The sequence below is a fragment of the Neomonachus schauinslandi genome, chromosome 12 (genome assembly GCF_002201575.2).
Source record: "Neomonachus schauinslandi chromosome 12, ASM220157v2, whole genome shotgun sequence".
Lineage (NCBI taxonomy): Eukaryota > Metazoa > Chordata > Mammalia > Carnivora > Phocidae > Neomonachus > Neomonachus schauinslandi.
In genome coordinates this window covers 52,239,746-52,253,638 of record NC_058414.1, presented here as the reverse complement: position 1 = coordinate 52,253,638, position 13,893 = coordinate 52,239,746, and the positions used below count along the sequence as shown (strand labels likewise).

General features: G+C 36.1%; 1 protein-coding gene across 1 annotated transcript in view; it reads right to left on the bottom strand.

Moving 5' to 3' along the window:
* Positions 1 to 13,893, bottom strand: part of ABCB5 (ATP binding cassette subfamily B member 5) — a 118,574-nt gene that overhangs the window by 29,205 nt on the left and 75,476 nt on the right. Inside the window, exon 19 of the mRNA XM_021689644.1 lies at positions 7,908 to 7,991. Coding sequence (XP_021545319.1) covers positions 7,908 to 7,991 — 84 coding nt within the window. The remainder of the gene's footprint in view (positions 1 to 7,907; positions 7,992 to 13,893) is intronic.

Here is a 13,893-nt window from a genome sequence, read left to right as displayed (position 1 = left end):
CTGCTTCTCCCTGGCATGGATACACTTCTCCCTCTGCTCTGGCTTGGCTTTCCCACACCAGGCTGCCAGCACACATGGATGAGCAACTCACCATACGTGGGCTCCAAAACCCAACAGTCCCCTTTCTTCTACACTGATGGAGGGGCTGGCACTCTTAGTCACTATACCGTAGTAGTGAATTGAATGATTGATACTATTCATTAAGGTATATACTTTGGATATCGTATCTTGTATTCCATTTTCTGCATTTTATTTGGTTTCACTGAGCAGAGGTTTAAAGGAGCATTATCAAGATATATTGAAAAGGAGTTGGAAACATCATGGTATAAGGTAACTTAAAAGAAATTCTGAAAAGAATCCCAAATAAGTAGAAATATCTTTATAACTATTTTATGAGAACTATATATCTTATGAATCAACTTTCAGTGGGACACATAAGTAATAAACTGAAATGCTGAATTCCTTTAGTGCTCAGATGAAAAAACGAGACTCCGTTTACCTAGAAAAATAGCTATAATCAACAACAATATCAATTCACATTTTAAAAGATTTGTTATGATCCTGAAAATATGACCATTGGAAAAGGTTTAGATAATGTAAACATTTACATCCTTCCAGACAAATACACATACACATTCAGGTTAGGATTATTGTGTGTAGGTAGCTTTGTATCCTGCTTTTATCCCTCTACATTATACCGCAAGCTTTTAACCTGGGTGATTAAATAGTCTTCAGAAAATATTTAGGGGGCGCCTGTGTGGCTCAGTCGTTAAGTGTCTGCCTTCGGCTCAGGTCATGGTCCCAGGGTCCTGGGATCGAGCCCGATGTCGGCGGGAAGCCTGCTTCTCCCTCTCGCACTCCCCCTGCTTGTGTTCCCTCTCTCGCTGTGTCTCTGTCAAATAAATAAATAAAATCTTAAAAAAAAAATTTAGATTGCTTCCAACTTTTCATTATTAAAAATAAAGATGTAATGAGCATTTCTGTGCAAAATCTTCATGCTCATCTTTTATTTCCTAATGTTAAATACCTAGACTAGAGTTATATGTTAAAGGGTATATACTCTTACATTCTTGATAGATATTATCAAATTGCTTCTCTAGAAGATTATATCAGATTTCACTAAAGTACCCTCAAATTAGTATCATCATTAAAAAAGCAACAATAGGGCACTTGGGTGGCTCAGTCCGTTAAACGTCTGCCTTTGACAAAGGTCATGATCCTGGGGTCCTGGGATCAAATCCTGCATATCGGGCTCCCTGCTCAGCGGGAAGTCTGCTTCTCCCTTTACCCTTCCCCCCCCTGCTTGTGATCTCTCTCACATACATTCTCTCTCTCAAATAAATAAGTAAAATAAAAAAAAAATAATAACAACAATAAAAAGCCCTGTGTCCCCCAAGGCTCTGCCTTTTTCCTAAAATATTTTTCTGGCTTCAGCTTCAAGACTCATTTGGTAATCTGCTATTTCCCTATTTCTCACTAAAAGAAAATTCCAAAAAAGTAAAAACAAGTAATAACAGCAAACACCAAACAAACCATTAAATAATGAAAACTAAGACAGACAGGTAAACTATTTTAAGCATCTTAGGGTATTACACACTAATTCTAAGACCTGTGAGGCTGAAATAGGACTGTCATTTGCTACTTAATGCTGACTTACACTCTGACTCTTGAGATTTGAAGGATGATGCTGGAGAAACATGATATTGTATGTTATGGGATGAGTTGTGTCTTTAACCCCAAATTCATATGTTGTGGTCCTGACTGCCGGTTCCTCAGAATGGCACTATATTTGGAAATGAGGTCGTTAAGGAGGTAATTAAGTTAAAATGAGGTCTCGAGTGTGAGCTCCAATGTAAGTTATGGAAATCTGAATGCAGACATGTGCTCATGCATGGGAAAGACCATATGAGGACACAGCTAGAATATAGCTGTCTATTAAGTCAAGCACAGAGGACCCCAAATGAAACCAATCCTGCTGACACCTTGATCTTGGGCTTCAAACAATCAGAACTGCGAGGAAATAAATTACTGTTGTATAAGCCACCCAGTCTGTGGTACTTTATAATGGCAGCCCTAGCAAATGAATATACTTACTTGTTCCTTTCCTCCCACCCCCTGCCTTTTGGTGATGGTGGTAGGATAAGAAGAATCTAAATATATTTTTCCTGTTCCAGGAAGAATTAACAGAAAATAATAGACATCTGGCTTTGAAAAATACAACAAGAACTAAAGGAAAACAGAAAATAGCCTTAAAGACCTAGAGGAGAGTGTACCTCTGGAAAGAATTTAGGATTAGAATCACAGGAATTTTTTTTAAAGATTTTATTTATTTATTTGACAGAGAGAGAGAGAGAGAACAAGCAGGGGGAGTGGCAGGCAAACGGAGAAGCAGGCTCCCTACTGAGTAAGGAGCCCAATGTAGGGCTTGATCCCAGGACCCTGGGATCATTACCTGAGCCGAAGGCAGACGCTTAACCGACCGAGCCACCCAGATGCCTTGGAATCACAGGAAATTTAAACTTCCTTAGATTCTTTGGCAACATGCACGAAGATACAAGTTTTTCTTGGAAATTAAGAGCAGAAAGTCATGATTAAATAATTATTTAGATAACAATTTATGGATTATTACTATGTCTATGGCAATTTGCTAAATGCAGATAATACAACTTTTTTTTTTTAAAGATTTTATTTATTTTATAGAGAGAGAGCGGGAGGGGGATGTGGTGGAGTGAGAGGGAGAGAGTATCAAGCAGACTCCCTGCTGAGCAGGGAGCCCAACGCTGGGCTCAGTTTCACAACCCTGAGATCACAACCTGAGCTGAAACCAAAAGTTGGCTGCTTAACAAACTGTGCCACCTGAGCACCCTGAGAATACAAATTTCATAAGACAATTACAGTGTACAAAGAGGAATGGTTAGTATAAGAAAAAAAAAAAGGAAGAAAACTCAGAATGCAATTGTAGAAATAAAATAAAATTCCATATGATAAGATTTCTGCTTCTGGGATAACAAGAAATGGATTTATCCTGTCATATGAAACAAGGGCAGAGATGGGAAACAAACAAGGTGAGCCCAATGACTGCTCCAGTTTGGCCCTTGAAAGAGCGTCCAGGCTGGAGTGTAGGGTGAGCAAACTGAGACAGAGCCCAACAGACTCCCTAAATTAAGTAGACAAAACTGAGAATCTGGGCCAGCTAAGGAACCTAGAGTTCACAGCACAGAACACCAGACAAGAGAGAGGCACACAGAAAGAGAAATCTGGATATCTGCAGAGGGTCCTCTTTGAATATCAACTGAGAGTCTTGTGTGAGGGCTGGGAATAGTGCTCAGTCACACCTGCCAGACTGGAAAACCTCATGCCCTCATGCCCTCAGGGCATTGGGTAGAGTATATAAGGGTCTTTCCTCAGTAGTAGGCTCTAATCCTGCCTAACAAACCTTAAAATTAAGACGCAAAGGATTGAACTGTTCCCAGGTAATTTAACTGAATCCCAGAACAAAACAAGAACATTTATAGAAATACAAAAATATCCAGCACCCAAAAATGTTATATTCTCAATGTGTGACATCTAGTCAAAATTTACTAGATATATTATAAAAAAGCAAAACAGGACCCATGATGGCATAAAAATCAATCAATTGAAACTGACCCAGAACTGACACAAATGTTAGACTTAGTAGATAATGACAATAAAAGTTACCACTGGATAACATATATTCAAAAAGTTAAGAGATAAGGAACATATAAAGAAGACCCACATCAAAATTTTACAAATGCAAATTTAAGTGTCCATAAAGTTTTACTGGAGCATAGTCATGCCCCTTTTTTTACCTATTGTGAGTGGCTGTCTTAGAATTATAATGATAGAGTTGAGTAGTTGCTAGAGTAACCATATGTGCTACTGTCCTCACTTTGTACTGCTTCTCAGTGTGCTACAAATCTGTGATGCAATTATAATTTGACAGCATGTTTAGTGCCACATGAATTGCTGTACTATGACATTTTATCTTAGTTTTAAAAATTACCATTATATCCATCATCTAAAAATAAGAAAGGAAGAGAAAAGTAGACCTTGAATGTCCTGCTTTTAAGGCATAGTGGACTGTGGATTACTTTTTCTGATCAGATGCCACAGTGTTGTGTTTATTATGACACTCTATAGTACTACCAAATATACAAAATATGTCAACATTTCCAGACTAAGCACTCATCACAATATTCTTAATTTACAGGAAAGCAACATTCAGAAGACTCAGAAAACTTAAAATGGAATATCTCATTTTAGTAGAATTTCTTCATAAAACTAAAAAGTGAAGATGAAGCTGAAAGCAAAGTAAGTTTCTGAGTGGCTCATTCATTAGCTAAGCAAAGAAAATCATTTACGAAGAGTGAGTTAACTAAATCATTTGTTTAACTGCAGCAGTGGAAGAAATGTGTTCAGCTAGCATAAACCTGTATCAGACGATTAGCCCTTAGGTGAGAACAGTTGCTCAAAAAGTTGACAACACTGCAGCATCACCAATAGTTAATCAAAAACCAGGTATATTTTTTTGAATAGTTTTCCCTGGCTCTTGATGGATTGACATATGTTACTGATACTGCTCAGTTGCTGGTTTTTGAGGAGCCAATGCTGAGTCTGAAGTGACTAAAAAATTTGCTGCTCTAAATGGTTTGTGTGGATCAACTATAGGTGATAATATTTTCTAAGAAGTTAAATGAAAAGGAAGTCAGTATAACCTGAAGTGGAATCTGCTAAGATATATTACAACTAATGGTGATAAAAATATTTGTGGAGTAGAAAAAAAGGCTTACTTGGACAAATCTACAAAGTTTGTGAAAATGTAAGATGTTTAGAGCCTTGGTCTATTCCCTGTATTACTTATCAACAAGTATTTTGTGGAAAATAATTTATCACACATTATTGGACCAGTATGGTCAATGATGAAGTTCATTTGGTCTTATAGACTTAACCATCTTTAGTTCTATTTCTGTCAAAATTGGAAGCTGAATATCTTGACTTGTCTTACCACACAACAGTTTGAGGGTTTAGTAGTGATAGTTTCACTGCAATATTCTGAGTTCAGGGCTGAGACTAAAATTTTCCTTTACAAAAAGAATCAGCTTTAACCACTATCACTCTGGATATTAGCTTTTGCTTAAACTTGATAATGTTTCTTTTTATTTTTTTTTAAAGATTTTATTCATTTATTTGACAGAGAGAGACAGAGTGAGAGAGGGAACACAAGCAGGGGGAGGGGTTCAGAAGGAGAAGCAGGCTCCCCGCAGAGCAGGGAGCCCGATGCGGGGCTCGATCCCAGGACCCTGGGATCATGACCTGAGCCAAAGGCAGACGCTTAACGACTGAGCCACCCAGGCACCCCTTGATAATGTTTCTTAATGAATTAAAATGGTAAGGCAAAACAGCAATTATATGCCAACCTTATACTGTGGTAGAGTCATTTTGATGATGACTAACATTGTTTGAATCACAAGTAATATCAAACTCTTTTATACACTTCCCATGTCAAAAAGTTCAATCAGGAAATGAGGTCACCCCTGTCCAAGTAATGATATCCTAGCTCTGGCTAGAATCCAATCAATTTATTGGCTCTTGGAATTAAATGAAATTTTTATGATTTCTTGGGACAATATAATTATAGTTCTGATGAGAAGAATTCTTGGAACCAACATTGTATCTGTCAGTGGTATATATCAAGTGCACATTATGGCAAGAATAACACACTTTCTTGTGGACAAAAATGAGGTATCACTTTTGGGTGATGAAAAAGGGTTGCTAGAATATACAGAAATAATACTTTATAGTTTTGTGGAACCTAGTTTTCCAAAGAATCTAAAATGGCTTTGTACCCTTAATAACACTATATATTACATAGAAAATAGTCTGTTGACAGATGTATGGCAATAAGCCATTACTTTGGGCTCAAATAATATCAGTTAAATTGGTTGTATTCAATCAAGTATTTCAGGAATCATGTTGTTCTATGACTTTATTTCACTAACATGTTTTTCTCATGACTCTCAAAGTACCACAGTTTCTAAAAACGGCTAAGGGTGTATATATTTTTTGGCCATTAGTAAAGGTTTCAAAGTTTCAAAGTAATTTTTAGGTTTCAAAGTAATATTTATTATTATTAGGGAGCTATTTTATGAACATTTACCCTAATACATTTGATAAAATAAAATTTAACTGAAATTGCATGATGAAGAAATTGAGATGGAATATGTCCTAAGTTGAAAAGATAGGAAATATGACCCCAAATTATTTCTTAATTCATCTCTAGTGTGTTTTTGTGAGAAAATAAATAGCGGATAAATAGGATTTGTAAACAATTCTTCCTTCAGTAGAAAGAGCATTCATTCAAGTTAGATATGAATCTGCCTTTATATTGCAAAGCAAGGGTTTATGTGAATTACATGCCAGTAGACATAGTCTCACTTTTGGAAAACTTTTTTGCTTGTCTTGCTTTTAAAATTCGACAGCTTTAAAATCTCCCATCAGTATTTCAACCATTTAATTTTTAGCTATAACTTTTCATTCAATGAAAATGACCTGACTTGCCCAGAAATTAATATGAGACCAACAATTACAAATTGCAACAAGAAACTTTCCAGTGATCAAATGGTATTAGCCAGATGCTTGTAAGTAATCAGGCTGACAAATATTTTCATTAATTTTTCTCAATGATAGACAACACTATTTGTTAAAAACAACTAATGAATGTAAGGAGAGTAATGTTGGTCTTTCAGTTCTAATTTGTTTTTTTTGGCTGAAGTAAATACTTGATAAAAGAGAAGATGTCATACATGTCTAACATAGCTGCTAGTAGGAATGCCTATTTCACTGGAATTTTAAAAAATTTGAGTGATAGGTAGTAAGAGAAAAATATCAGCATGGTAAAGAAAAAAGTACATCAAAAACTTATGATGTATTATATGCTGGCTAACTGAACATAAAAAAAAAAGTAGCAAATTTTATGGAATGGGGATTCAAATGGAATTATAGGGATATTTTTCCCTAAGGGAGTGAACCTTGTCATTCCTAAACACAGAAATTGTCATTCAGATAATTCTATTGTGCTATGGAAGATTAATGCTATGCTCATTACTTGACTATTAAGTGAAATTTTATCCATCATTTTTTCCCACTTATGCCAGTAAAATTGATCTTCTCAGCCCTATTTTAAAATTTAAATTCTGTCTAATAAATTTAGAACCTTGCCTTCCAAATAATGAAAAGGAGTTCCAGGAAGAAATGAAGATGATGCCACTTTTCCCCTTGAGCTTCTTCTACATCATAAAATTAGTTTTGCAAGCCATTATGGCTGCTTGTGGATATTCACAAATGTAACCAACTTGTTCTATTTTGTGGTAAGACAAATCTATCCTTGGAAGGAAAAACTACACTTTCTTCTTTTATTAAAACTTCTAAATTATGTGTATGTTTTCATTTGGCTACGTTTTCTTGTCTTACTATTCAATTCTTAGCTCTTTAACTCATTCTTGGTATCTTCTTTAGTCCTCTGGTTATCCTCTTACATGTGCCAAATCTTTTTTCCCCCCTTTTTATTATTTTTTATGTGACTATATATTTGACATATAAGGTTACATGAATTTCAGGTATACAATGTAGTGATTCAGTAATATCTTTTTTTCTTGTTGTTAAAAATATCCAGAACTGAAAGTCTTCCTTATATCTTTCATTGAGAGCTCCCAGTTAGCCCTGAGACTTACCTGGTCTCCTTAAGGATGAGGGTCATCTTAGTATAGCTTACAAATATGTACAGATACGTGTATGTGCACACATACACACTACATACATACATCATTTAAAAAAAAAAACAAAAAAAAAAAAAAAAAAAACAACCCCCAAGAAAGCAATATACATACTCCTTGGATTTGTGCTATATCTATGGCTAATGTTGTTGTCAAGGCTCCCGTGCTGTTTTCCTTATCATCAAACCAGGAAATATCCTAGAGAAAAAGGAGAATTAACATGTGGTTATGAAAAGAACAAAACAAAACAAAACAAAACAAAGAAACATATGGTTATCAAAAAGATTCTTTTCTGACTTGTGATTCTATTGTAATAAGTCAGAAGGCATTTACTTGCCCCCTCACTCACAGGTATTTAGTTCTTATAAATACTATGGATCAAATGACTTTTGTTTCTTACTTCACAAAGATTCATACTTAGATACAAAATGAAGAATGTATAAGCCCAATAGCTTGGAACCATCACCAATGCTACAATATTGTATAATAACATAAAAAATGGTCATTTTGAACCATCAAGGAAGTTGTAATTTTACTCCACAAGTAATTTGTGAAGAGCAGACTATTAAAAAAGTTAATGCACAAAATAATTTAGAAATATTTCCAAACAAAAACAAATACTGCTAAAATGTCTGTATTATCCAAAGCAATCTATACATTTAATGCAATCTCTATCAAAATACCACCAGCATTTTTCATAGACCAGGAACAAACAATTCTAAAATTTGTATGGAACCACAAAAGACCCCAAATAGCCAAAGCAACCTTGAAAAATAAAAGCAAAGCTGGAGGCATCACAATTCCGGACTTAAAGCTGTATTACAAGACAATATGGTACTGGCACAGAAAGAGACACATAGATCAGTGGGACAGAAAAGAAAATCCAGAAATGGACCTGCAACCATATGGTCAACTAATAATCTTCGACAAAGCAGAAAAGAATATCCAATGGAAAGAAGTTTCTTCAACAAATGGTGTTGGAAAAACTGGACAGCGACATGCAGAAGAATGAAATTGAAACACTATCTTACTCCATATACAAAAATAAATTCAAAATGGATGAAAGGCCTAAATGTGAGACAGGAAACCATCAAAATCTTAGAGAAGAACACAGGCAGCAACCTCTTTGACATTGACTGTAGCAATTTCTTACTAGACACTTCTCTGGAGACAAGGAAAACAAAAGCAAAAATGAATGATTGGGACTTCAGCTTCTGCACAGAGAAGGAAACAATCAACAAAACAAAAAGACAACCTATGGAATGGGAGAAGATATTTGCAAATGACATATCTGATAAAGGGTTAGTATCCAAAATCTATCACGAATTTATCAAACTCAACACCCCGAAAATAAATAATGCAGTCAAGAAATGGGCAGAAGACACTAACAGACATTTTTTCCAAAGAAGACATACAGATGGCTAACAGACACATGAAAAGATGCTCAACATCACTCATTATCAGGGAAATACAAATCAAAATCACAATAAGATACCACCTCACACCTGTCGGAATGGCTAAAATAACAACAAAGGAGACAGCAGATGTTGGCGAGGATGTGGAGAAAGGGGAACCCTCTTACACTGTTGGTGGGAATGCCACTGTGGAAAACATTATGGAGGTTCCTCAAAAAGTTAAAAATAGAATTACCCTATGACCCAGCAATTACACTACTAGGTATTTATCCAAAGAACACAAAAGTACTGATTGTAAGGGGCACATGCACCCTGATGTTTATAGCAGCATTATCAACAATAGCAAATTATGGAAAGAGCCCAAATGTCCATCGACAGATGAACTGATAAAGAAGATGTGGTATATATATACAATGGAATATTACTCAGCCATCAAAAAGAATGAAATATTGCCATTTGCAATGGCGGGGATGAAGCTACAGCATATTATACTAAGTGAAGTAAGTCAGAGAAAGACAAATACCATATGATTTCACTCATATGGAATTTAAGAAACAAAACATATAAATGTAGGGTGAGGGGAAAAAAAGAGAGAGGGAAGCAAACTGTAAGAGACTCTTAACTATAGAGAACAAACTGAGGGTTGATGGAGGGTGGGGGATGGGCTAAACGGGTGACGGGTATTGGGGAGGGCACTTGTGATCAGCACTGGCTGTTGTAAGTGATTAATCACTAAATTCTACACCTGAAGCCAATTTTACCATATATGTTAACTAACTAGAATTTAAATAAAACTTGAAATTAAAAAAAAATTTTTTCCAAACCTTTCTGTCTAAACTGATTAATGATAAAAAGTCTATCTCCTTCTTTTTAAGACCCACATAGGCAAGATGTTCCCTGACACTTCATATTACTCCCTAGATCTTATAAGCACTGGGCATTGTGAGAGGCTAAAGAGGCAAAAAGGCCAATGTAAAACCCCTGTGGCCAAGAATCATGTCATCTGAAGGAGATAGGTCAAAAATATAAGCAAAAAAAGGATAATGTTATAGCCAATTTTATTTTCAACAGCAAATAGAGATATAGCACTTCTTAGCACTTCTCAGCCTAAGGAATTTTGATTTCCTTTTATTAGCTATTGAATGTTTCCTCCCACTCACTCAAACCACTTATATCTCTTGTGGATTAAAATCATGTGGAGCCTGTCTCTGAAAAATGACTTATTTTTAGTAAATGAAGAGTAAAAGAATTGTTGACTTATAACTCAGCCAGGGCCCTGACACCCAGGTTACATGTTTCTGCCAACTAAGTAAACAGAAGCATAACAGAGCAAGGGCTGTGCATTAATCACACAGTTATGTGAGAAGAAAGCTCCTGTGGAGGAATATGGAAACAGTGAGGGTGGGTACAACCTCAGTATGACAGCACTACTCTGAAAGCCCCTGCATTGGAAAGGTGTTCCAAAGAGTTAAGGATCCAAGCTACCCAAAGGGCATCCTAGAGATCACAATTTGCACTACCAATCATCATTTTGAAAACACAATTCAAGAGCCTAACATACTGTGAACACACATCAGCAATGATAATAACTATAGCATTCTTGAACTGGAAGACATTACCTGTTTTTTTTTTTATTGTATACTCAAAAAAATTAAGATAAACTTTACATTTTCTAATTATTTCTATATTTCAACATGGCATGGAATGCACAAAGAAATTTTAGATACACTATAAAGTAAAAATCTAGAAAGGATAATTTATTATGGAATATTACATTCTTGATTCTAGAGTAACTTGTATAACACACTAGGCGTAGGCTATATATGTGACGAGTCTTAGTCATTATCTGTGTTCAATCAACAAGATGTCCAAGATTACTTTCCAACAAGTCAGCAATGTGTACTCTAGGGACTGTATTCCAGCGTAGGCAATATATGCTAAAACACTTAGAGTTTCCGGAACATAGCTGGTGTTGAGTAAAAATTAGCTTGCTTTTTCTTTTCCTGATGGTAAAATGATTGTAAGTAAGACTATCAGTTTTTTTGAGACTAGTAAATCCATTTTTTCCCTATAATTCAATAATTATACTAGAAGTAAAAAAAATACAATAACATTATGATGCATACATAGTTGGTATGTATTTTCTCAATTAATCATCATAACTATATGAGGTAGATATTAAGACTATCCATATTTTATAAATGAGGAAGCCAAGGTACTGAGGGATTAAATCACTTGCTCAAGGCCACATAGCTGGCAAGTGCTGAGGTCAGGATTTGAACTCAGGCAACCAGATGCCAGAGTTTTTAATCAACCATCATGTTCTACCTCCCATTTAACTGAAGCATTATAGTTGAGTCTCATTACCTGTTTCTCTTGCTTCAGGACTTGTTATGTCAAATCCTTTTGGAAGTATCTTTTTGAGATCCCTTAGTGATCACCATTAATTCTATCATCTCATGATTTAGAGACCCCCAAAGAAGCCCTAGCCAATCAAATTTAAAGAGAAACAGGCAAAAATACATATCTGTTCAGAAATCCAACAGATCTTTAGGTCAATATTTATCATTAAGAATATAAATTTAGCTTTGAGCAATGAATTATTTACAACCATTGAAGTCAGCAACACTTAGAACATTCTTTTCAATTGGAAGGATGTCAAGTAATCAAATAAAATACAGGTTTTATACATACAAAAAGACCACACCTGATTCCATAAATACCTCTACCTCAAACAAGGTTTCAAAATAGTTATAAAAAACAGTGCAAGTCTCAGGATGCTTTTTAAGCCTTAAAAAGTCTTAGGACAAAAACCAGGTAATAAGAGGTAGGCAAAAGTACACATTAGGAGTCCCTTAATAAAGGCAAAATTGAAACTGGGAAGGTATTTATAAAGAAAAGGCCCAATATCTTACTCTTCTTTTTCCCCAATTTGAAAAAGCAAAGATAAGAGGCAAAAAGAATGCTAAAGCATGAAGAGGAAAAACAAACAATGAGCTGAAAGGGACTGAGTTGAATTTATGGGCAAATTTAATAACATCTGCTGAATAGCTCAGAGTTTCTGTGTGTGTCTTTGAACGTGTGTGTTTTTTGAAGGATCAGAGTTTCTGGTTTATAAATTGCGGCATTCTTATGGGCAGAAGCTACTTTATCCAAGAATGTTACTGCCCAGCTATTCACATAGCTAATGGTAGGCAGAGCATTAATGTCTAGTATTAACCTTCAGGATATTGGATTAACAGTAACCACTGGTTAAACTGGCTCCTGGACTTGAGACTCCACCAAAAGCACACTATGAACCTCTAGAGACGAAGTTCAAAGCAGTATTTGGAAAAGTTACATATATTCTTTTGTTCAAAACATTCAGACATTCAGGGTACACTGTCAAAAATTCCTGGAAATTGAAAAAAATAAATTTCCTTGAATGTGGAAAAACAAAAATGAGCAGAAATTGTCAATAAGTGTGAAATATAGTATTAGTTAATTAAAATCCCACCTAATTCCATCAAATATTTGAGGAAAGGACATGAAGTGTTCATAAATAAAAAACAAAATTAAAGTATAACTTTTTTTTTTTTAAAGATTTTATTTATTTATTTGAGAGAGAGAATGAGAGAGAGAGAGCATGAGAGGGGGGAGGGCCAGAGGGAGAAGCAGACTCCCCGCCGAGCAGGGAGCCCGATGCGGGACTCGATCTCGGGACTCCAGGATCATGACCTGAGCCGAAGGCAGTTGCTTAACCAACTGAGCCACCCAGGTGCCCAAAATTAAAGTATAACTTTAACTTGAGTGAGTCGTGCAGGCATTAAATGGTTTTATGATCCCTCAAGTATATTTTTGTTTTTCTGGATTAAGGAGAGTCTCCAATGATCTCTGACAGACTTTTGAGCAGAGAATGTCAGGCCCCAGCTGCTTCAGAGCATCAAGTTGCTATGAGAAAACTTGCACTTGCTTTACTGAATTTTGTAGCTTGTAGTTCCCCGAAAGCAAAAAGGCCTAGGAATTTTTTTTTTCTTTCTTTCTCAAAGATTTTATTAAAGGTCTTTACAGATTAAAATCCAGTCTCCAGATCCAGCTGCCAAAGAGACCCTGTTATGCTGTGGGTACTGACTGCGGCATAGCAGGCAGCCCTGGCTTCCCCACCCTTCTGTTCCGAGATGGGAGTGGTGGGCAGTATCTCATCTTTGGGTTCCACAATGCTCACATGATCCGGCAGGGGCTTCTTAGAAGGCCAAGTACTTTTGTTACTAGGCAGCCCTCTGAGCACTATTGCTAAACGTCACAAGATGTAAAAACTGGCTTTGACGACTCAGCTGGAGTGACAGTAATTCTATTTCTGAAAAGAAATGACCTTGGCAGGAAGCTATTTCCTCCTGCACAGGGAGCTTTGGTGACAGAAAGTATGGTGAAGGGCTCCAAATGAATATTAGCTTTCAGGGAACCCAATACACCGCAGCCTCCTGAAAGAATTTTAGAAGTGCAGATCTCAGACATTCCTGCCACTTGCCCCAAAGATTCACTTCTCAAGATTACTACTTGATCTACCTAGTCTTAGTTATTTCACAGGTGGGATTGATCATCTGTGTATGGCAGGCCAACCTGCCTCAATTCAGAACTTTTCTGATGAGGACAGAGAGATTGGCTGCTTTCAGAAGCATGGAGTGAAAAAACTTAAGCTATGTACA